Below are 23,824 nucleotides of genomic sequence, written 5' to 3' on the forward strand. Positions count from 1 at the left end.
TTATTTGGAGGATACATTATTTACAACTGTCGTCATGGAATTTTCAACAACATTAACTAGACTGTTTACTAGCCAACCTTGCCATCGTTATTAAATTTTAGACCTACCTTGAGTTTTCGCCAATATTGTCAAGATTGAATCAAAACTCTCTATCCAGTATTGTCAACATCTTGTAACCGCCCCGGAAAAGTTAAATCTGTATTAAGTCTTATCTCGTATGCCCATTATCGCGGTTCCAAGGCCACCTCGCAATTAATTTAGTAACGACCATCTTGGTCTTCTGTAAACTTATTTCTTATATGAAATGTCACATCCTATGAATTTAAATCATATGATTTATATAATAATAATTTTATTACTATTGTTATTCATGTTCGGTAACTCCTCGGTTGTAGAAAATTGAAATTTGTTTCCTCGGTTCTTGACTTTTGTGGAGATTAACGCTCACATATCTTATTCTCTCCAGTGTTTGTTTTCTTTCTTATCTTTTGCTGCATCATTAGTCTACTTATTTCTTATCTCGTGGACACTAAATTTTTTGGTAGGCTTTGCCTGTTATTAGTATGTAAGATAGCTTGGGTTGAGTTGCTGCAAGCCAGTTCATGTGTGTCATTCCATTTTCATTGTGGAACTTTTCTTTTCTCTCTCCCCCATGAAAAATTATAATTGGTTTGGAGAATATTCTCTATTAATTGCTAATTATCATTTAATGTGATTAGTTATTGTGTAAATTTAACTACTGAGGCTGATATGTTGTGTGTATGTGTGTGTGCGTGTGTGTGTGTGTGTGTGTGTGTCAGTTGTCGTTACTGTTTAAAGATTCACGTAAGAATTGTAGCAAACAAATTTGAGATTAACCAGATTTATTGTGACTGACTAGTATTCTAATTTTGAAAGGTATACCTTAAAATTAAAATTAAATTTTTAAGAGTTCATAATTATCTACACACGTGTCGACCTTTTCTGTATTCTTAGTTTTTGAGCAAATGATTTAACTTAGTATAATTTGGTAACTTAATTATCAATATCTGTTTCTCAAATTTTTATTTTTGTTTCCTTGATTTTATTAATTTTTAAATGTGAGCCCTTTCAACTGTAAAAATGTATGAAATTTTATTTTATTTATTTAATTAATTAATTAATTAATTTATTTATTTATGAATTGACTAATTATTTCAAAGGAAATTTATCTCTCCTTGAATTTATTACCTTTTTTTGTAAGATAATTCAATTGTACAGACTAATGAAATTTTTCATTCCTTAAGTAAGTATTTGATTTTAACTTTTAATTTCGACTCTTATTTGGTAGCTTTAATGACTTTGACCTGGCAACCCCTCAAGTATTAATTTAAGATCCAGTCCTTTTATTCCTTAATTTTCTGGGCCCTCCACATCGAACATTTAATGCTAGTGCCCTCAGGGTAAGTAATTTTGTGCTTTATGTTCATATTGCCATATCATGTGTGTTCATTGTTGTATGTGTCCTTGGCTTTGCAACCTCATCCAAGAGGGACTTGCATAAAGGCAATGGAAGAAGAAGAAGAAGAAGAAGAAGAAGAAGAAGAAGAAGAAGAAGAAGTGATGATGATGATGATGATAATGATGATGATGATGATTATTATTATTATTATTATTATTATTATTATTATTATTATTATTATTATTATTATTATTATTATTATTATTATTTCTGCCTAACATCTGCTTCTACATTTTTTTAAATGACCACTTGCTCAATTTCTGTATAATGAAAATACACCATTTGTTGTTCAACTGAAAATCCCTATATCAAATCAAATCAAAATCTCTTTATTTGCAAATGAGGTGTCTACCTTGGTGGCAAATGGTACACTAAAATACATTATTGTCAAGCACTAATATAAAATTAACAAAAGAAAATTTTCCTATAATACAATATTATACTATTTACGCTAACAATGTTTTCTATTAAACACACAGCTCATCCTTAATAAATTTATATTGTTTACAAAATTCTACTTATAATATCTCCTGTACTACTTACAAATATAGTCAACTGATATACAGTGTGTGGAATTACTTCAAATGATACTATACAACTGGTATAAGATTAATATTTACATTGCATTTATTTATTTACTTTTTTTTTTTTTTTTTTTTTTTTTTTTTTTTACCGTTCTGGATCCTAAGTAGCATAACGACCTGCTGTGTCTTAACCAGAGCCCCTTTTGCCACCACTTTTCAGAGTTCCTGAAGGGCCTTCACAGCTACCGTAGCGGTCCCAGGGCCCTCGAAGTCCCCACTGTACTTCACCCCTACAGGCAGTCTCCTACTTTGGCTGTCCAAACTCCTTAGACCAGGGGATGGAATGAATTTATTCACACACATAATTTTTTTTTTAAATTTACAATAACCTGCACTGGTCGAATGCCCTCTAACACTTCATTTATTTTCTCTGTTGCTGTTTATTCTCTTCTTGAATATCTGTACAGATTTTGGAAAAGGATCAAACACTACCCCTGGTAACCCAAACTAGGAAAATTTGGGAGTTCCATCACACCACGTCATTCTTCCGTCAAAGTATAACAGAAACAGAATATTGGAATGGCTTGAAGCCGATGTTCCATTGGTAAGACCATTTCCACAAATTTACACATAATAATCTCCACCTCAGTTTCAAGTATGAAGAAAGTCCTTACCGAGATGTATCCCTTCTGAAGTATGTCTCGATATTTGGCAGTCAAGTCATTCAACTGCTTGTTGGCTGCCTCCAAAGCTGCCATGGGTACTGATTCCTCTAACTTGGCCTGTAAGGCAGTGATCTGGTACGTGGACATCTCCTGCACAGATACAACAAAATAAGTACACTTCAGTATTTGGTATTTGGCAGTCAAGTTCATTCAACTGCTTGTTGGCTGCCTCCAAAGCTGCCATGGGTATTGAGTCCTCTAACTTGGCATGTAAGGCAGTGATCTGGTACATGTACATCTCCTGGACACAAAAAAAGTACATTTGAGTATTTGGTATTTGGCAATTAAGTTCATTCAACTGCCTGTTGGCTGACTCCAAAGCTGCCATAGGTACTGATTCCTCTAACTCGGTTAGGCAGTACAGACCTGGTACATGAACATCTGCACAGAGACAAAGAAACAAGTACATCTAAGTATTTGGTACCGTATTTACACTAATAATCCCTATATTTTTTTAAAAAAAATTTGAGGCATGAAATTGGGTTGTGGGTTTTATTTGCATCAAGGTTGGCAACACACTCCCGGTTCACTTAGTTTTCGATGTTGGGTGTACAAGTATGCTTTGTGTAACCACAGATGGAATAAAAGTCAGACTTTTAATTCAAAACTGCCTTTACATTTAAAAAAAATAGAATTTAACAGATCAATTTAAATTTGAATTTTCTCAGTGTCGCGATAGAATGCGTCTTTCAGAATGTGCAGGGATAGCTTTCCCCACTTTCACTCGCTTCAGTGTGTCTAGAGTGTGTTTCATAGCTGCTAACTTTGAGTGAAATCGCAATTCATTTGTATTCAGCATTTTAAGGAATGCCATAATATCACGTTGCAGGCAGTGTGCGGAGAAGCAGAATCCGCAAACACTGGCGATGCCGACAGTTGGCGAAAAAGCATGGCTCATAATTATAATCAATTCGTATGCACCGAAAAATACTGTCAATGCCGATGAAACTGTATCTTATTATTTTTCCCTTAATGCCGAGATGATATGGACATATGGTTTTAAAAGAGATGGGGTCACTGTACTGTGTTGCAATGCAGACGGAAGCAAAAGACTTCCTCCCCTCGACATAGAAATTTCGATAAGCCACGATGTTTCCGTGCAACTACAATGCATCCAAAAATGCTAACAGTAGGCCTACAGTAATCCAAAAAATAAGGCACTTCCACACGGGAGCCAGCATAGATTTCTCCTTGTCTTAATGTTTTTCTTTCGTTGCATGAGGTTATGTTTTCCAGTGAGTTATCCAAGTGCATTATTTGATTACTGTAAATGTGCCTCATGGATAAATTTTGGAAACAGTTTTCTACCATGGCATTCGAAAGGTTTAAATTGTGAATCAATGTTAATTGCATCCAGTAACGGGTCTTAGAGTATTTTGTGGCGCGGCAAGGGTTGGCATTTCTGAATCACGAGTTGGTGGTAAATTCAAATCACATAATTTGAAGTCACATATTTGCGTCCCTACAACTTCGAATTAATGAGGTTTTCTTCTTCTTGCTTCCAAATTTGGCCAACTGTGGACCTCGTGAAACTTAATGCTTTCTGGCCAGTCTTCTTCTTTTCCAATCCCAGTTCTTCATTATTTCACTCCTTATTTTTCTCTGCTCCTCAGATATTACAAATTTGGGCCTGTTCATCCGCTGCTCTTCTGATATTAACGAGACCTCGTTTGTGACCTTGGAGTCATGCCTTATGAAATTGAGTTCACCTTTTAACTGACGCTGGTGCTCATATTGGTTGCCGATCCCGGCTGTGTCTGAATGTGTGCATGTATGTTGGTATGAGAGGGGAGGGAAAGAATGACGTATCGGTCAGGTAAATTTACATTTTAATCTTGTTTCTGTATCTTATTCCTACATTTTCATACGGTGCTAATTCTTTTGCCTTCCCACCTGTCTTGGCCGCTCGCTTACCCATGTGGCCGCCATGTTTATGTTTCTTATATTTAGGCTATGCGCACGCCTGAGATTTTCCCTGTGGTTATTTATATTATTTCTCTTTGTGCCATGCTGATATCTTACATATTTTATTTTTCCCTGCTCGGGGTTTTTTCTCCTTGATGCGTGGGAGTTTGATGATCTATGGTGATTGTTGGTATGAGGGTGGAGTTGAAAGATGATACGATATTAAACTCGTGGAAAGAACGATCTGCTTGATCAGTGACGCTAATATTAATACTAGCATATTCAATAGTGATGTTGTATTTAACTGAGTGAGCTCGCCGAAAGTTTAATTTTATTTTGGGGTTTGATAACGTCATGCTCACGTAACAATGTTATGCCATCAACTGGACCAAGTCTACTCATGTACGTACCTGTTCTTATACTTTTAATTGATTTATTTTATTCTTTCCTTCTACCTTTATTTTACGATATTAATAAACCCTCATTACGTGTGCTTGAATGTTATTACTTGTAGAATTAGTCTCTTACTATTTTTAATTGCTAGTGAGGCTCCTTTCCAGTTCAAGGCTGTTTTCTTTGGCCTTTCCTTTCCTACGCCTCAACTCTCTCACTATATTTATTTGTGCTGAGTTTGTTTCCGCAATGGGAGGTGGTGTGGCTCAAAATGCGAATAAAAATATTAGGCAAACTACGGTGAATTTTACTTTTTACGTCAAATATACAGAGAAAGAGAGAGAGAGATCCTGCAGTAACTGTGAAAACGTTTAGGCCTACCGGTATGTCACTTACAGGTAGAAAATTAAGCGTAATGCATTTTGCGTAATATTTTGTTCCCATTTTTATCTTCACGTTCCCTCAAATATTAATGTATTTTGTACATGAATTATAGCTGCGACGAGAATCGATTTCACGTCAACGAGGTTCGCAGACAAGTAATGCTCACTAGGCCACCGCTCGGTTTGACTGTGAAATAACCTACAAGTATATATGCATTGCATTAGAATCGGGGATTCATCAACTGTTCAGAAATTATTAGGTTGCGGACCTGACATGTTTAAATAAAATTTGTTCGTCATTTAGTGTTCTATCCCCTCCACTTTGTCCGAAGCGGATCCTGTGTCATGACATTTGACCTCAAATTTTTCGAAAACAAAAGCGTATAGACCTAAACCCTTATACAGGTACGAGTTACTGTTGAGTATCCCGCCCACAGGTACATTGAAGCTCGTTGAAATTGGTTGACCTCAGGGTTTGTTAGATATAATGCTTGAGACACTTTTCGTGTAATTGTAGGCAACTATGTTCATGAGTGCAAGACAAGAGTGTGTAGAATTCTGCAAAGAATTCCTGCTACCATTGCAGCATTAACAAGGCATTACATTATTTTCCCCGTAGTAAAAGAATGCCTGAAAATCATTCAAAACGTATCAATTATCACATTTACCCGGTGATGTAGGAGCCTTAGTTTGCACTCATATAAGAATAATAATGAATGTTTTGATATAGCAGACAATTCTTTCAGTTTTCAAGCATAACTATTGTTTGATAACAAATGTTGGAAATGTGTTTGTGAAACACAGCACTTTTAACAAAAGTGTTAAATTAATAATAGCTGTTAGTTAGCATTTGCTACGTAAAATTTAACAGAAAGTTGGAGAAACCGGGCCTGGATGTTTCTCCACTACTTTTAGCTTTTTCTTCTCAGGAATGTTATTATGCTTGAAGTAGTCCTTCATCTCTCTCAAGAATCTTTTGGGTGATATGCTCCCTGAGTTATTAAAATGTTTTGGCCTATCATCATAATTATGTCTTAGGCCCGGTTTCACAGTATACGCTTAAGCCTTGGATCGGGCTTAAGCGGGAGCTTAAACTCTGGACGAGTTTCACAGCGGGGAGTGCAAGTGGTAAGCCGAGCTTATCTGTGACTGGCTTAAGCTGTATGAAACTGAGGTTTAAGCTAAGGATTCAGATCAGATGGTAGAGCGCTGGCCCTCTTATAGCCCAACTTGGCAGGTTCGATCCTGTCTCAGTCCTGTGGTGAAGGTGCTCAAATTCATAGTTAGTGGGACGTAAAACCAATAACATTAATAAATAACTTATATTTCTGAATATATTTCGAGGCTCAAGAGACAAAAATGTCGGTCGGTCACTTGCTTTCTTGGCTTACGCTGCGTGAACCATCAACGATAGACCCCAAGTGTAAGTGTACGAATTGTAGAGCATAGAAACCTCTACAAAAAAGTCCGCGATGGTATATACCTATTTCCAACCGTTTGCCCTCTAGAAACGATGTATAACCTACATGTCAATCAATCATAGGCTAAGAATGTAAACAAAGATGAGAATTGAATCACTGCGCATGCGCAAGCATTACCAACTTCGGAGATGTTCAGCTTAGTAAAGCTGCACATGGTCCCCCTACTGTGAAACTCGTAGTGTTTAAGACAAAGAGTAAGCCTTGCTTAAGCGGCGTGCGTGGCTTACTAAAGCTTCGGCTTAAACTCAAACTGTGAAACCGGGCCTTAATGTGTTAATGATAGATGGGCTTCCATTATTATTTTCTACTATCACCTCGCCATTACTTTGATTAGATTGGGTTATTACTGTGGGTGTGGTTTCTCTTTTGTTTATCTGGAATTCTAATGCTCTTTGCCTCTCATTGTATCCGGATATTGCTGATTTTGCCATTTGTGTCTCATTTCGGATCTCTTGTATCTCTTTTGAATCTGCCTAATTCCTTCTTCACTTTATTCATTCTATCATTGGCCTCTTCCTTATTTCGTTCAATATTGTCCTCCATAATGCCAAGTTTATCACCAATCTGATCCCTGGCTACTATGAAATTTACTTCCATGGTCTTGTTTGTTATTTCAATTCCCTCATTCATTTTATTTATCCTCTCTTGACAGCACTCCAATTTCTTTTGTGAGTCAATGTCCATAGTTCACATATTCTCAGCTAATCTCTTGATTTCATCTTCTTTTAGATGTTGTAGACAATTTCTATTTTCCAATAGTTCTTTTTTCCTTTATGTATCACTTTGTTCTTATTGTCCATTATTTCAATCACTTCTCCCCTCAAGTTTACTATACCGTTCTTGATTTTGACTATTTCTGAGCCTATCTTTCCAACTTCTGTTTTCATCACCACATTCTGTCTTCCTTCCATGTTTCTAATTTCTTCTATTTGTTCTTGTTGAGTTTCTTGAATATTTCTTCTATAATGTCTTGTTGTTTCTCCTCCTGTCTTCTATTCATTTCTTCCTGCTTTCTGCTTATTTGTTCCATTTGTTTCTGTTGCTCCCTTTTCATCTCCTCCATCATTTGCTGATTCTCTTCCTGTTTCCTACTCATCTCTTCCATTATTGCTTGTTGATTCTCTTCTTGTTTCCTACTCATCTCTTCCATCATCTCTTGTTTTCCCATCATTTCTCTTAGAATTTTAAACATTCCTCTTTGTTCTTCCTTTGTTTTCTCTATCTCTTCCTGGTTATTTCTTATTGCCAGTGTTGCCAACTAAGCGGATTTTCCGCTAAAGTTGGCGGAATTAGAAGACTGTCGGTGGAGAAATATATAATTTAGCGGACAGCGGATTTTTTGGCGGAATTCTAGATTTATTATAACGGAATTTAGTGTTTTATCCATTTTACGTTTTTTTTTTTTAATTTGTACTCTAGTCTGTCTCCGAGCTATTCCATATTTCTTGTCAGGAGCTAGCAGTCACATGAGGAAAACATGCTATTTGGATCTGATGTTATAAGATCGTGGTATCATAAATTTGTAATGCGTGGGGAAAGGTTATTTATCTCTTAGTTGACGAATGACGACAGATAATGAAACTGTGAGAGAGTATGGTATGAAGGGAGACTGTTTAATGAATTGGCCTGTTGTGTATGTGGCCCTTGAGATAGAGGATTCACCTAGTTTGCACCTGGCAGTAAAACATCTCCAAGTTTTACCTTGCCGGATTCGAGGCAGGGGGCTAATGCCAGTGGAACTCACAGAAAAGGTGAGTACAGACATTTACTTGTATTATTATTATTATTATTATTATTGCTCATCATTTGAGATCGGATTTCTTGGCGGAATTTTAGCGGATTTTTAGTAGTATTTAGCGGATCTTGAAAATATAAGTTGGCAACACTGCTTATTGCTCCTTCTGTTCTCTGCGATTTTTCCTCCTGCTCCTTCTGGTAATCTTCGAACTGTACCCTCATATGGCATAGAGTCATCATTTTTGTATGTACTTTGATTCTCTAATTTCCTATCAATGCTCTAATTTCTAATTTGCTTCAATATGAAGAGAACTATCTCTTACTTTTCAGTTATAAGTGACTTTTTGCTTTTATATAGATATTTCAGTAATTAGCCCAATTGTCCGGATCTGACTTCCCTGAGTGACTTTTCTAATCCCAGTTTTATCATCTGATTATTGATATCCTCAATATTTCATTTGGTGTGATTTTAATTTAACATGGTCATTCAATTTTTAGATGATTATTTTTAAATTCTATCCTACGATTTCCTAACATCTAAGTTTTATATTTACATATTTATAATAACTGTATAATAATTGTAGCTAATATCATAATAATATTATTTTTAATCATCCCTATTTTTATTTCTGAATCAAGTTTTCTTCTTCCTATCTCCCTATCCTTCTTTCCATACGGTTTCTCTTAGCTCCATGTCGCAGCAATTTTTCTTTGCCCTTAAATCATCTTTTTCTTCTTACTCTCATGTTGACATCCTTTTTCCTTTGGTTCTGTCTTTCTTTTGTTGCCTATTTCTTGCTCTGCTGTTAATCATCAATTTTTCTTTGATCTCTTGCCATCTTTTTCTTCTCTGAATGTTAAGTTGATAATTTTTGCTTTGTTTTCAGGATCATCTTTCTCTTCTCGACGTTGGGCATCAATTTTCCTTTGCTCTTACGTTGGGCACCAATTTTTCTTTGGGCATTCCCACGTCCAGGTCAGGCCGCAAAGAAATCCAGACTAGTTCATCTTCAAGTAAAAATCTAATTTTCGTCATTCCTTGAGGTCGTGGATCCGGAGGAATAATCGGTTCGCTGTTTTCGCAGGCTGAGTTTGCTTCAATTCAGTTAATGAACGTCTCTATTTCACCGATCAATCATTTCGCATAATCAAATTAGTAATTCTTAACCCAAGGTTCACTATAGCTATTGACTTATTATAACATAACAATGCCAATAAGTTTGACTAATATTATTTATTATGAATGAATATCTTGAAAATGAAAGAAGATTAAAATATCATTTGAAAATAAGTAACTATTCTTATGTAAAATTAGTTAATTAATGAAATAAGTTATCAAAGATCTGATGATGATGATGCTTGTTGTTTAAAGGGGCCTAACATCGAGGTCATTGGCCCCTATCAAAGATCTTTGATTGAGATTTTTTTTAAATGTACAATTATGTGTCGAAAAGTGGAAAATATATCTCAGATAATTCTTGGAATTCTGTTGCCAGTAAATTGAAATCATATCTCTTGTTGTTGTTTTCTTTGTTACCAAATGAAATTACCATCCCTACCTTCGTTCAAGTTATAAAATTTTACAGATCTATCTGGAAACCAGTGAGCATCATTCGTTGCCTTGACTTAAAAATCCTAACTTCCATCGTTGAAGTTAATAATTATATTGAGGATATCAGTAGTTTCAATAATTAATGATGATTTCACTCATTTCAGTTTTCTTATATGTGGATACGTCAGGAAAAAGATAAGCGATAAGTTAATTGCATAAATGTATCACATACAATACAACATGTCATCACTAACTTACAACACCTCATTCATCTTTATTTTATGAAAAGAGGTATGGTATGTCATTTAAGAAGACTCTAACTACCAATATCTTCAACAATTGTGTGTCAGTAACCTCATCAGTATCATAATTGAGACAGGTAAATGTGATATATCTTTATTTATTAAGCAAACATGACTGTGGTTGAAATCTGGTTAATGTCGGTTTATATTCTACCTAACTTTCCTTATATGGGTTTATCTCGATGATCTCTATGTGCCTACTCCGTATATGTGAGATAAATGACTCATATTCAACAACGGATACGGAATATATAAGAAAAAAATCATTTATAAACAAAAGATATACAGCATTTATATATATATATTTTTTGCTATTTGCTTTACGTCGCACCGACACAGATATGTCTTATTACAAGTTGTCCATTTCATGACCGTATCAATGTTTAATCAAGAAGTAAGTATAAATAACCACCTAATCGATACTTTATTAATGTCTCAGGCAAAATTGAATAAAATTAAAACTTGCAGGACAAGTTTCGACCACTTAGTGGTCCTCTTCAGCTGTATAAATAAAGAACTGAAAAGAAAAACATTGACAATAAGCGCTCAAAGACAGACCCTCTAGACAGCGCAGAATAAACATCTTTTCCAAACAAGAACGAGAGGCAAGATGACCTATTCTGATGACCCCCATTTTTATCAAAGGAGTCTCCAAAGAACTTTTATTTGTGCTTATTGTCAATGTTTTTCTTTTCAGTTCTTTATTTATACAGCTGAAGAGGACCACTAAGTGATCGAAACATGTCCTGTAAGTTTTAATTTTATTCAATTTTGCCTGAGGCATTAATAAAGTATCGATTAGGTGGTTATTTATACTTACTTCTTTACAGATATGTCTTATAGCGACGATGGGATAGGAAAGGCCTAGGAAAGGGAAGGAAGCGGCTGTGTCCTTAATTAAGGTACAGCCCCAGCATTTGCCTGGTGTGAAAATGAGAAAACCACGGAAAACCATCTTCAGGGCTGCCGACAGTGGGGTTCGAACCTACTATCTCCCGATTACTGGATACTGGCTGCACTTAAGCGACTGCAGCTATTGAGCTCGGTAACAACAGATATGAAACACACCTCCGTAGTTCACAATGGAACCTCTTCCAGACTCAAGCATATAATAAATCCAATTCTTTCTAAAGGTCTCAAACACAACTGGCACAACCTATGCAGTGGCCTCCACGGTATGCAGTAGCCATGCGTCTTGGTGGATGTGCTAAGTACCAACTGATGAGCCCAACTTAGCACACGAGGGCGAAACGCTGCCAACCAGGAAGGAGTTAGCTGGAAAATTTATAATGTCCAATAACGGACCATTTATACTGGTATTATAAATTTATACTTTACGCTATTCTAAGATCGACCTTCAAGATATATCATGCTACGTCGTTTATGCTTCTCAACTGTTCAAATATAGCACTTTTTAGTACTCTTTTCTACTCACAATTGCTTTTTCTATGTCATAAGTTACAATAACTTCATTAATCATATATAACTTTTGGAAGCACAGTGCCGACCTATTCTTCAAGAACTTGCTCCGTACTTCAAGTATATATTTGATCTATGACTTTTACATAATTTTTGGATCTATCAACACGCAGTGATAATTTCTAAAATTATACAGTGCATCATAAACTGTTTTCTGTTTTCTCAAAAGATATTTTCAATCCAACCTTCGCTTCTAATTTTTCTAGTTCCTCTACAGTACTTGAAATTTTGCTTCTTCTGTACTATTTGCTAATATTGCCATATCATCAGCAAATGCAAGACAACTTAGTTGAATATTTTTTCCAGTCTTAACAGTCGGAGGACATACCTTACTCCATTCTTGCATAATTCTTTCCAGCACACAATTAAACATCAATGGGGATGATCCATCTCCCTGTCAAAGACCTGTATGAATTTCAGATGGTCCACAGATTTCATTTCTGAACCTAACTTTAGACTTTGTGTTTCTTAGAGTGACCGCAATAAGGTTAACACATTTCTGATGTAGACCAAATTCAGTAATGATATGTAGTAATGATTCACGAAGGATAGTATTATAAGATTTTTGAAAATCAACAAATGTGATCACTAAATTTTTGTTCCTGATGCGTTGATGTTTTATGACCCATTTGAGACTGAGAATATGATCGACAACTTCGTACTGGACAGAAACCACCTTGATATTCGCCCAGTTCACTATCAAGCTGGCCCTGGATTCTGGAGTACAGGATCTTAGAGAAAATTTTATAGGTGATATCTACAAATATGAAGTTTTTGAAGCTTCTACCTAATCAATAGTTTATTTATATGTTATTATTTTACAGTACTGGTTTCGACCTTGTGAAAGTCATCTTCATTGACCAACATAACAGGTAATTAAAACATCACTGTAAGAATGTCACATAGTATGGGTAATAACATTCTCCAGACAATTATTAATAAAAAACATCAGGCTGATGGCCAGTGGAGACTTTTACACAATTCAGTAATTTAAAAGGAAACTGAATCAATTACTGACACAATGAGAAAATGGAGGATTGCATTTTTTGGACATATACCGTTTGCCAAATTTTAGACTCCTAAAACAGCTTTTTGATTTCTTTCGGAATAGTGAAAACAAAAAACACTTGGTTTAAAGAAATACAAATGGATTTGGGTGAATTGAAAATTACTACAGAGAAGAGAAGAGAAGAGAAGAGAAGAGAAGAGAAGAGAAGAGAAGAGAAGAAGAAGAGAAGAAGATTCTAAACAACGAATATACAAAACTATCGCTTAAAACATCAAAACGTAAGCAGTATGTTATATCAGCAGAAGAACGGGCTGCAAGATTGTCTGGAAAGAAGAAGTTTTGGAAAAGAAAGAATGATCAAGTTTTAAAAAAATGAACTTATTTTTTGCTGTACTGATTTTTGAAGATTTTATTGTACAAGGTTGATTTTGGTGCTCCAATATGGGTGTAAACAGTGTAAATAAATATAAATGATATGAGTAAAGAAGTTGAATCAAATATAAGGCTTTATGCGGATGATGTTACCATATTTACTCGTGAATTGGACCCCCTTTCCCCCACTTTTACAGCCAAAAAAATTAAACGGAGGTCCAATATGCAATAACCTCAAGTTTTTCGCAGTGAACACATATATTCTAGGTTATAAAGAGCTATAAATTGTACATGTAAACATTCTACACTGTTCTTTAACATATGTATGAATGTATGTGAGTTATACTGGCTATTTTCATTGGAAGGCAATATTTCTAAATGTAAAAAGTCAATAAATGATGAAAACAACTTTTAGGCCTGCATATAAAGTAAATATAATCTATTTTAGTTACTCATATCATGTCATTTGTTTCATATTATTAATTCTTCCGATGAGGTCGACATCAGGAAGGGCAGATGTTGATTCCCATGAGGAACCTAAATTATTTGTCCCGAATGAGTAAATTTACATCTACATCATTTGATGGCCAGGCAGGCATCATTTTTTGAAAATGAGACATAGCTCTTATAGTGCATTGGCACTGCTGGTGGCTTCAAGTAGCCTATGCAGTGGCCTCCACGGTATGCACTAGCCTTGCGTCTTGGGTGGTGTGCTAAGTCCCAACTGACGAGCCTAACTTAGCACACGAGGGCGAAACACAGGCAACCAAGAATGAGTTAGCTGGAAACTTTATAATGTCCAATAACAGACCATTATATTGGTATTATCAGGAAGGGCATACGGTCGTAACAACTTGCTACAAAGATTCATCTCACTTCATACTCCACCCTGTAGAGAAAAGGGATAATGCTTTCGTATTATCATATTGCCCAATTTTGATACAAAATAACTCAATCGCCAGTCATTTGTTTCTGTCAGTTGCGCAGTAGGCCTACCACACAGTAAAGCTAATCACTGCTTTCATTTTGATTGTCTTGCGCCGCTACTTCCCTGCTACCGGCGTGTCGTCATTCCAAGTGACGTCTTCTTCACTGCCACCTCATCAGCCATGCACTGCATTTGAGTTTGAGAGCATTGTAGGTCCTTTCTTTATGACCCTTTCAAAAATAGTTTTGTTCCCAACTATAGAGTCTAAACTATATGAAGCTATTCCCAAATGGTTTCCGGAGATGGTCTCTGATATTCCCAGTTGGCATATGTGTAGCAGAAGCCACTCCTTCTGAATAAAGCTGCGTTTGCAAGAGACTATTCTCATTTTAGATCCCGTATTGAAAATCAATAGAAAGGAGAATAATAAAACTTTGTTTTTCACCTATTCAATAGTTAACTAGCATACAAAAATTAGGATTTCATCCTAATGTTATTGCCAAATTATTAAAAACATGGTACATGTTTCGCTCATTTTCTGAGCATCTTCAGCCATATTGTCATCACAAGGTTAATTATGAACAGTGATCTTGAATTTGTATACATGATTTGTCATTAGCAAACTTAAATAATACAATTTTTAAGAAACCTGATTAAATATAATTATCTTATATATTATGTTGTTGGGTTGTGATATAGGATATATCAATTATTAATACTGGAAAACAAAAACAAATACAAATATTTAAACTTGATAGAAATTTTTTTCCAATATTTTCATCCCTGACAATATAAAAAGTCAATCTAAGAGAACAAACACCCCCTCCTATACTACTTCTGGATATTCCCCTCCACAAACCACTCCATCCGTTATGACCCCGCCCACTGCTACTTCCCCTCCCCACTCCCCGTGGTTACGTACCCACACATACAACACAAGGATTGCCAGTAGAACGATATACAGTCGTCAAACAGCCGAGAACACTAACAGAAATGTAGGCAAGAGCCAAAGGGGTAAGTGTTGATCCTTTAATGTGAGGCCTCAATGTTACATAATATATATCCTTACGAAATTTTCCCTTGTTACAGATATGTCAACAAGCTCATCGCATAGTTGGGAGAAATCACAATTCATCTATCAGCATAAAGCTTGAGAGTCCCCATTAGACCTAGGCCCTGCTCACTTACACACAATATTTAAATCTTGAATAAGATAACAGCATATATTGAATTTAACAAGTTTCAACAAATGTTAATTTCAAAATGTGCAACATCATCACCTATAATAAACCACAGCACATTAGATTTTCAGATATTATGAAGACAAACACAATATTAATTGCGCCTGATCTCACAATTTGTTTTGAGAGTGTAATGGTTCATTTCACTAGTTTATAATATGATGTGACTATGTTTATTCAAGATTTTAATAAAACATTTTAAGTTCAAACAACAAATTTTTATGAAAATTAATAGTTTTAATAGAATGTGAAAAATTGTTATACTCAGACCAACTAATTGACGTCACACACGGGAATACTGTAATAGTTTTAAGTTCAATATTAACAATTGATATATCCTATATCACAGCCAAACGACGTTGTTACAAGTGAACTATGTAGCGTGAGTGGAATGTAATTGTTTTAAAGACTTTATTGGCGAAGTACAATATGATGTATTATTTTTATTGACCTAACCTGTACTGTATAATGTTGTAACATAGGCATTTGTAAATAGTAGAATTCTGTCTATAGTTCCTGGAAAGATCCAGAAAGTTACATAACTTTTGTACAGGTGTGTTACTTTGTTGGTATGTGTTCTAGAAAGTGTGTTCTGTCTGTTCTGGAAATACGACATTCGCGATCAGGCGTATTCTAGAATGTTAGTCAAAGTTCGTGATCAAAAGTAAGGTTGTGATTGGTGAGTCTAGGTGGCGATAGGGAACTCATGCACGCTGATTGGCTGCCTCCAAGGCCGGAATTTCCTATATATAGTGAGCGAGGCAGTGTTCGAATTAATTCTGTATCCTGAATTCTGTCGGTCTCGGTTTATCTGTCTGCGAGCAGCCTATCTGGTTAACGTCCCCCGGCTTCCGGGATGGCACTCTCCTCGGGTAAACACTCTTGAATTCCGTTCCTGCTAAAATTTTGGTAATGTTCCGATTTGCTCTTCATACAGGAGTCTGCCCTAACCTCGCCTAGATTCACCAAATTAGTTACTTATGACGCTTTAGTTCTTCAGCTAGGCTTACCTGTTCGTTTCCGAGGCATTCCCATTTCTTGTTTCACTAAAATATGTAGAGTGTAGTTTAATATTATTTCCCTTGGGGTTTGCCTCTGGTAGTTCTGTATCACCTTAGGTACGCTAAGTTTTGGATAACCTTTTTCACATCACTGTATATTGCATTGTACAACTACATTGGTAAATAGATGTATAGTTGATTTGAGATTTGAATTTACACTGCTACGAAATAAGCTATGTACATCACTGAACTTATAGCTCGCAACTCGGAATTGTATGTGAAATGTATTTGTAAAATTATTTGGTAAATAATATTCTTCGAATCTAAGGATCACAGCCATTTATTTCAGAATCCGCTATCTAAGCCATGTCCATGCCTTGGGTAGGTTCCCAGCCCTTTTCATCTTCCCATTTTGTTGTTCACTAGTTGGCCCTACTGATGTTTACATACATGTTTTGTTGGAGATCCGCGTAATGCCAACTACTGTTCCGAGTGTGTAGTGATTTCTTATATTGTGTAGTTTGCTCTTACCTTCCCCTTTTAACTCTGTTTGTGCCTTGTTCGCTGTTACCGCTGTAGTAGAGGTAACAAATTGGTGTAGTCTGAGGTAGCAGACGTAATATATAAGATAATTATATTTAATCAGGTTTCTTAAAAATTGTATTATTCAAGTTTGCTAATGACAAATCATGTATACAAATTCAAGATCAATGTTCATAACTAACCTTGTGATGACAATATGGCTGAAGATGCTCAGAAAATGAGCAAAACATGTACACGTTTTTAATAATAAGGCAATAAAATAAGGATGAAATCCTACCTTTGTATGCTAGTTAAGTATTGAATAGGTGAAAAACAAAGTTTTATTACTCTCCATTAAAGCTGTGTTGTCGAATGCGTGCCAAACTACCAGCTGATAACTAGCGTATGTTACGAGTTGTATTTCCGAATGTAGTACATAGTGACTGGAAGCATTATTTTCATAACTGCGGCTTTTGAAAGACATACCCTTATTTTTAAGTATATTTCATGCTTGTTCTCTACATATATCACATCAGGATTTACCTAAACAGCTGTAAATGAGATAAGAGAGACCGCATTGTTTAGGTAAGGTATGCTAACACCGAGATAGTGCCTAAAGATCCACGACGGAAAGAATAAAAGTAAATAACAGGAAAGTTGCCACATTTATGGATATCTACAGGTGTGGCGGTAATGCGTTTTACTATCATAATGTTTAATTTCATACGGTACGTTCGTTGTCTCCATATTTTATTAACGCATATTCTAGTATGTTTTGTTTGGCATCTCCCAAAATCGTTGAAAGTAAGTGGGGACAATAAAAATCAATATTAATATTATTTGTTAGGTACGTTGGCAAGTAAAACAATTGTAGGATGCTAAAGGGTTTATTGTGTCACCTATTCAATACATTATAAATTTTAAACACTTAGGAATTTATTATTATTTCCTATTGAGACATGTTTCGCCCTTCATTGAGGGCATCATCAGTCAAATCACCTCCTCAAGGTACAAATCAGGCACCTGATTGGTAATTAAATTGCAAACACTAATATACAAACTTAACATGTTACAATGGAAAAGTCAAGAAAAAAGAAAAACATGTTCAGTGATGACACAGTTAAAAAATATATGTTTATAGACACAGTAGTCGGCACCAATGCGTAAAATCACAGGGTATTTAACAGAGTCCAGCAGTGGTGGTCTGAAGGATAATTGACGCTACAATATTAGGAAATCATAGGTAATTATAAAGTTTATACATATATTTACATGGAAACAGATAGGGGAGAAAGGGTATAAAGTGTCTGGGGTCAATGTTCATACACATAAAGTTTATACATATATTTACATGGAAACAGTTAGGGGAGAAAGGGTATAAAATGTCTGGCGTCAATGTTCATACACTAATTACTGCCGATGGTTGGACGATTACAGGTTGACAGGGTAACTATACAGTAATTTTACAATATCCAATTGAACATTTGAGAAAATATAAGCTTATAATACATATTTACAAGGGAGCAGCTTGGGGAGAAAAGGATACAAAATGTCTGGTATCAAGTGCATCCCATTGTTTTAGCCGTTGGTTGACGATTGCAGCATTAACACTATCAGTAATATGCAGAGTGGTCCAACCTCAGTTCATAACCATAGGGGGCAGGGAAAAATATTCCACTGCTTATTCAAGAATGTCAAATAAGGTTCTATAGGTGTAATTATATTGGACGTTGTCAGGTTGAAGTCCCGGGTTCATGAATATGGTTCAATAAGTACGCTGAATTTGGTTGGCACGGACGGAGACTCATTGGGTGTCATTGAGTACACGGTGCATTATGAATGGCAACAATGACGGCAGTTATTTGTTGATAATTGTATTTACAGGAAATATGTTGCGGGTTAGAATGTTTCAGTTCTTAGTTCTGTTGACTTCATGTAGCTTTGAATACTATGTGAAAACTTCAGTGTGAGATGCTAGTGAGACTTTAAACTGATACTAATCCATAAATAAAAACATAAAGGACCTTGGGACGAAGTTGTTGTTTTGTGCTGGTGACCTGGTGAAATAGAATGGAGCTGCTTTGGTATAATCCACAGTGGAGGGATTAAATGAGAAAGTACATTACTACAGAGTCAGAGCGTCATAGCTGGGATGAGACATCTTCTTTTACTGTTTGGGAAGAGGAGCCGTGGTAGCACGCCATATTCGTGCCTTGTATCAGTGCGCGCCGGATTCTAGCGTGTTGTTAAAAGTTGTGTTGCATGGAGGAAGTTATCTTTAATCAAGATATTATTAAATTGGTGTGTAAAGAAAAGATCTTGGTAATTAAAGAAGAGTAAATGTTGTGTTACATACCTGATGTGTCACTGAGAAGCTACTTGTTGGTGAGTGTTGATTGACTATGAAGGAGTCTCAGTCAGTATTACGCGCATGTGTTTGGCATTTGGTGGCGGGGGGTGGTGAGCTTTAGGAGGGAGGAGCATGGGCGGAGTTCATGCGCAGAGGAGAGTTGATGGAATGGAGGGGCGAGCTTGTAATGTGTTGGGAGTGATGATTGATAAGGTGTTGAGTTGAAAAAAGAGGGAGCGGTGGGGGTGGGTGTATGGACTCAAAAATTACGTTGATAGTATTGATGTCTTTTTTCTATTGCAGTTGAGATGTTGTTTACTTGTGTTGGGTGTTGTTGCATTTTTGATGGTCAAGTGGTTTTTATTTCTCGTATTGTATCGATGGGGTCGTAGTGGAGGGGGAAGTGTTTGGGTGGGAGGAGGTATGGGCTTGCTGTCATTGCGTGTGGGGGAATTGGTGGGAATGGGGGAGGTAGGGGGAGAGGGAGGTGACTGTCAACGTGCTGGGAGAGTTAGTTGATGTGGTGTTAAAGATTTTAGAATCGTCGCCATAAGACCTATCTGTGTCGGTGCGACGTAAAGCAACTAGCAAAAAAAAAAAAAAAAGAGGATTTTAGAAAAGCTGTTGCCTTGAAAATTCATTTTTTGTAGCAAGGTGGGAATTTGATCATAAAGGTTTTTTTTTTTTAAATCTATTATCTCGAGGTTTTTGTCTTTATTGAAGTGTTGGTCCAGAAAGATGTATAGGTTCTCAAATTCAGTCATTAGTTTGCCTTTCTCAACTCTTTTTAGAATTTTTTAAACTTGTTCTATTGTGGTGAAGTGGTGGCCAGTGTACTCATTGCGGAAAAAAGACATCAACACTATCCACGTAATTTTCGAGTCCATACCTCCCTCTGTTCCGTCAACTCTCCTCTGCGCATGAACTCCGCCCATGCTCCTCCCCCTACAGCTCCCCTCCCCCGCCGCCAAATGCCAAACACATGCGCGTAATACTGACTGAGACTCCTTCATAGTCAATCAACACTCACCAACAAGTAGCTTCTCAGTGCCACATCACGTATGTAACACAACATTTACTCTTCTTTAATTACCAAGATCTTTTCTTTACACACCAATTTAATAATAACATCTTGATTACAGATAACTTCCTCTCCATGCAACACATCTTTTAACAACACGCTAGAATCCAGCACGCACCGGCACGAACATAGTGAGCCACCATGGCTCCTCTTCACAAACAGTAAAAGAAGATGTCTCGTCCCGGCTATGACGCTCCGACTCTGTAGTAATGTACTTTCTCATTTAATCCCTCCACTGCGGATTATACCAAAGCAGCTCCATTCTACTTCACCAGGCCACCAGCACAAAACAACAACTTCGTCCTGAGGTCCTTTATGTTTTCATTTACAGATTAGTATCAGTTTAAAGTCTCACTAGCATCTCACACTGAAGTTTTCACATAGTATTCAAAGCTACATGAAGTCAACAGAACTAAGAACTGAAAAATTCTAACCTGCAACATATTCCCTGTAAATACAGTTATCAACAAATAACTGCCGTCATTGTTGCCATTCATAATGCACCGTGTACTCAATGACACCCAATGAGTCTCCGTCCGTGCCAACCAAATTCAGCGTACTTATTGAACCATATTCATGAACCCGGGACTTCAACCTGACAACGTCCAATATAATTACACCTATAGAAACTTATTTGACATTCTTGAATAAGCGGTGGAATATTTTTCCCTGCCCCCTATGGTTATGAACTGAGGTTGGACCACTCTGCATATTACTGATAGTGTTAATGCTGCAATCGTCAACCAACGGCTAAAACAATGGGATGCACTTGATACCAGACATTTTGTATCCTTGTCTCCCCAAGCTGCTCTCTTCTAAATATGTATTATAAGCTTGTATTTTCTCAAATGTTCAATTGGATATTGTAAAATTACTGTATAGTTACCCTGTCAACCTGTAATCGTCCAACCATCGGCAGTAATTAGTGTATGAACACTGACGCCAGACATTTTATACCCTTTCTCCCCTAACTGTTTCCATGTAAATATATGTATAAACTTTATGTGTATGAACATTGACCCCAGACACTTTATACCCTTTCTCCCCCAAAGGTGCCAACCTTTGAAATGGCTTTTCCGTAATCCCCCCCCCCTCTACCCACCAAAAAATGTTGGAGTCAAATCGAAAGCACACTCATCCCTTCTGAATAATTACACCCTCTTTGCCCTTCCCAACAACAACTATTCTAAGACATATCCTATTACACCATAAATTTGCACATTACCAGTTAGTTCTGTCATAAAACATTCTCTGTAACTTGTTTCCCCACGCAGCAGGTGCTTTCGTGTGGGATTTTTCTCGTAGCATTCTTCCCCCTGTGAGGACATTTTCACCTTAAGAACAATAAGCGATTCCAGTGTAGATCTGATTATTGTATGCCTGAATTCATTCATTTTTTTCCTATTAATACTGACATCTCTTTCTGTGGGAGACTTAATGTCAGGTACACTTAATACTGCAATAATACAGGATTACATTTTTTAGTGAATAGGAGAGTAGAGTTATTCATTCGTAATGAATTTCACGACGCTCACGGGTAGCAAAAGGAAGTGACAATCGAATAAGTATCTTTGCCAACTCGCGAAATTTGAATCGAATGAGAGTCGAGTACCAATGCTCGAAAAGATTTAATTCTCCTTGTTTCCTTATTCTTTCCGTAGAAATTATATTTTCCTTATAATGTCACTTTTCTGTAACAATTTACCCTTGGACCGTAAAGCCGTAATCCGCAGGGGAAATCCGTAATAATTACGGATAATCCGTAACAGTTGGCGCCTCTGCTCCCCTATCTGTTTCCATGTAAATATATGTATAAACTTTATAATTGCCTATGATTTCCTAATATTGTAGCGTCAGTTATTCTTCAGGCCACCACTGCTGGACTCTGCTAAATACCCTGTGATTTTACGCAACTACTGTGTCTATAAACATATATTGTTTATCTGTATCATCACTGAACATGTTTTTTTCTTTCTTCTTGACTTTCCCATTGTAACATGTTAAGTTTGTATCTTAGTGTTTGCAATTTAATTACCAATCAGGTGCCTGATTTGTACCTTGAGGAGGTGATTTGACTGATGATGCCCTCAATGAAGGGCGAAACATGTCTCAATAGGAAATAATAATAAATTCCTAAGTGTTTAAAATTTATAATGTATTGCATAGGTGACACAATAAACCCTTTAGAATCCTACATTCATTATCTACAATAAGGATTAACAATGATATTTATCACTTGCAACGAGTAAAACAATTGCCAATGGATTGTTTTTATCACGTTTTAAACCTACTTCTCTCCCAAAAAAACCCTAAATTGGCCCGAGTTGTGGGATATTAAACAATCACTTTGCTAGTGATCTTGCCTGCCTATATTAATAGGCCTAGCAACAACCGTGAATATTTCTTAACAAAAAAAAAACTTGTTTCCTCATCCCGAGGTGGTGCAGCTCTTTTTTAGACAGGCCCCCAGTGGAAGGGAGTTGCATGTACCATTTTTACCTCAAATCAACCTTCCTGCCATTTGTAAATCTCTGGCAATAAGGTACCGGGAATCGAATTCAGGCTCCTGAGAATGGCAGCTACAGTAATTGTGCTAACCATTATGCTGGTGGACATTCTTAACTACAACAAACAGAAATATACACATGACTGATGTCAGCTGGTAATGCACGGGTCGAACACAAAACAATTCACCTATTTGTGCGACATCATCAGAGCTGCAGTAGGCTTACGCTACGGAAGCGGACAATTCTTAACTACGGAACACAGATGTACCGCATGACTTCGACGTGTGTTTTCACTGCGTGGGTCATACATTCAAAACTATTCACAAATTTGTGCGATGTTATCAGAGCTGCATGAGGCTTATAGCCGCTTCGAACTGGAATCGTTGTTCTTCTCTGAAGAATTACATTGAGGGGTCTTGTATGAGAAATTCATTTTTTTTTCATTTACTTCATCTCAAAAAGCCAGGGGTAGGGGGGTCTAATACATGAGGGGGTCTAATACACGAGTAAATTCTGTATTCTGTATAGAGTAATAAGTAAGTTACAAGATTGTAAAAAAAAATGCAAAATGACCACGATAAAGTTGTGAGAAGGACCACAGGCAATGGTATGATGATAAACGGGGTTAAAAGTCAGGTTGTGAGTTTCACAAATAGGAAAACTCCTCTCAGTTTTAATTACTGCATTGATGGGGTGAAAGTTTATTTTGGGGATCATTGTAAGTACCTAGGTGTTAATATAAGGAAAGATCTGCATTAGGGTAATCACATAAATGGGATTGTAAATAAAAAATACAGTTTGCACAAGGTTATGAGGGTATTTAGGGATTGTAGTAAGGATGCAAAGGAGAGG

At 36.5% G+C, this 23,824-nt stretch overlaps 1 protein-coding gene across 6 annotated transcripts in view; it reads right to left on the reverse strand.

Annotated features, from left to right (window-relative positions):
- The window catches only part of Cep290 (Centrosomal protein 290kDa), a 1,403,175-nt gene that overhangs the window by 805,212 nt on the left and 574,139 nt on the right, over positions 1-23,824 (reverse strand). For all 6 annotated transcript variants that reach the window (XR_010858542.2, XM_067136188.2, XM_067136189.2 and 3 more), the window contains one exon: positions 2,679-2,819. Coding sequence is in view for 5 of the 6 variants with exons in the window: in XM_067136188.2 (XP_066992289.2) it covers positions 2,679-2,819 (141 nt within the window). In the remaining variant the exon portion in view is untranslated. The remainder of the gene's footprint in view (positions 1-2,678; positions 2,820-23,824) is intronic.

The sequence above is a fragment of the Anabrus simplex genome, chromosome 1 (assembly GCF_040414725.1).
Source record: "Anabrus simplex isolate iqAnaSimp1 chromosome 1, ASM4041472v1, whole genome shotgun sequence".
In the NCBI taxonomy this organism is placed as follows: Eukaryota; Metazoa; Arthropoda; class Insecta; order Orthoptera; family Tettigoniidae; genus Anabrus; species Anabrus simplex.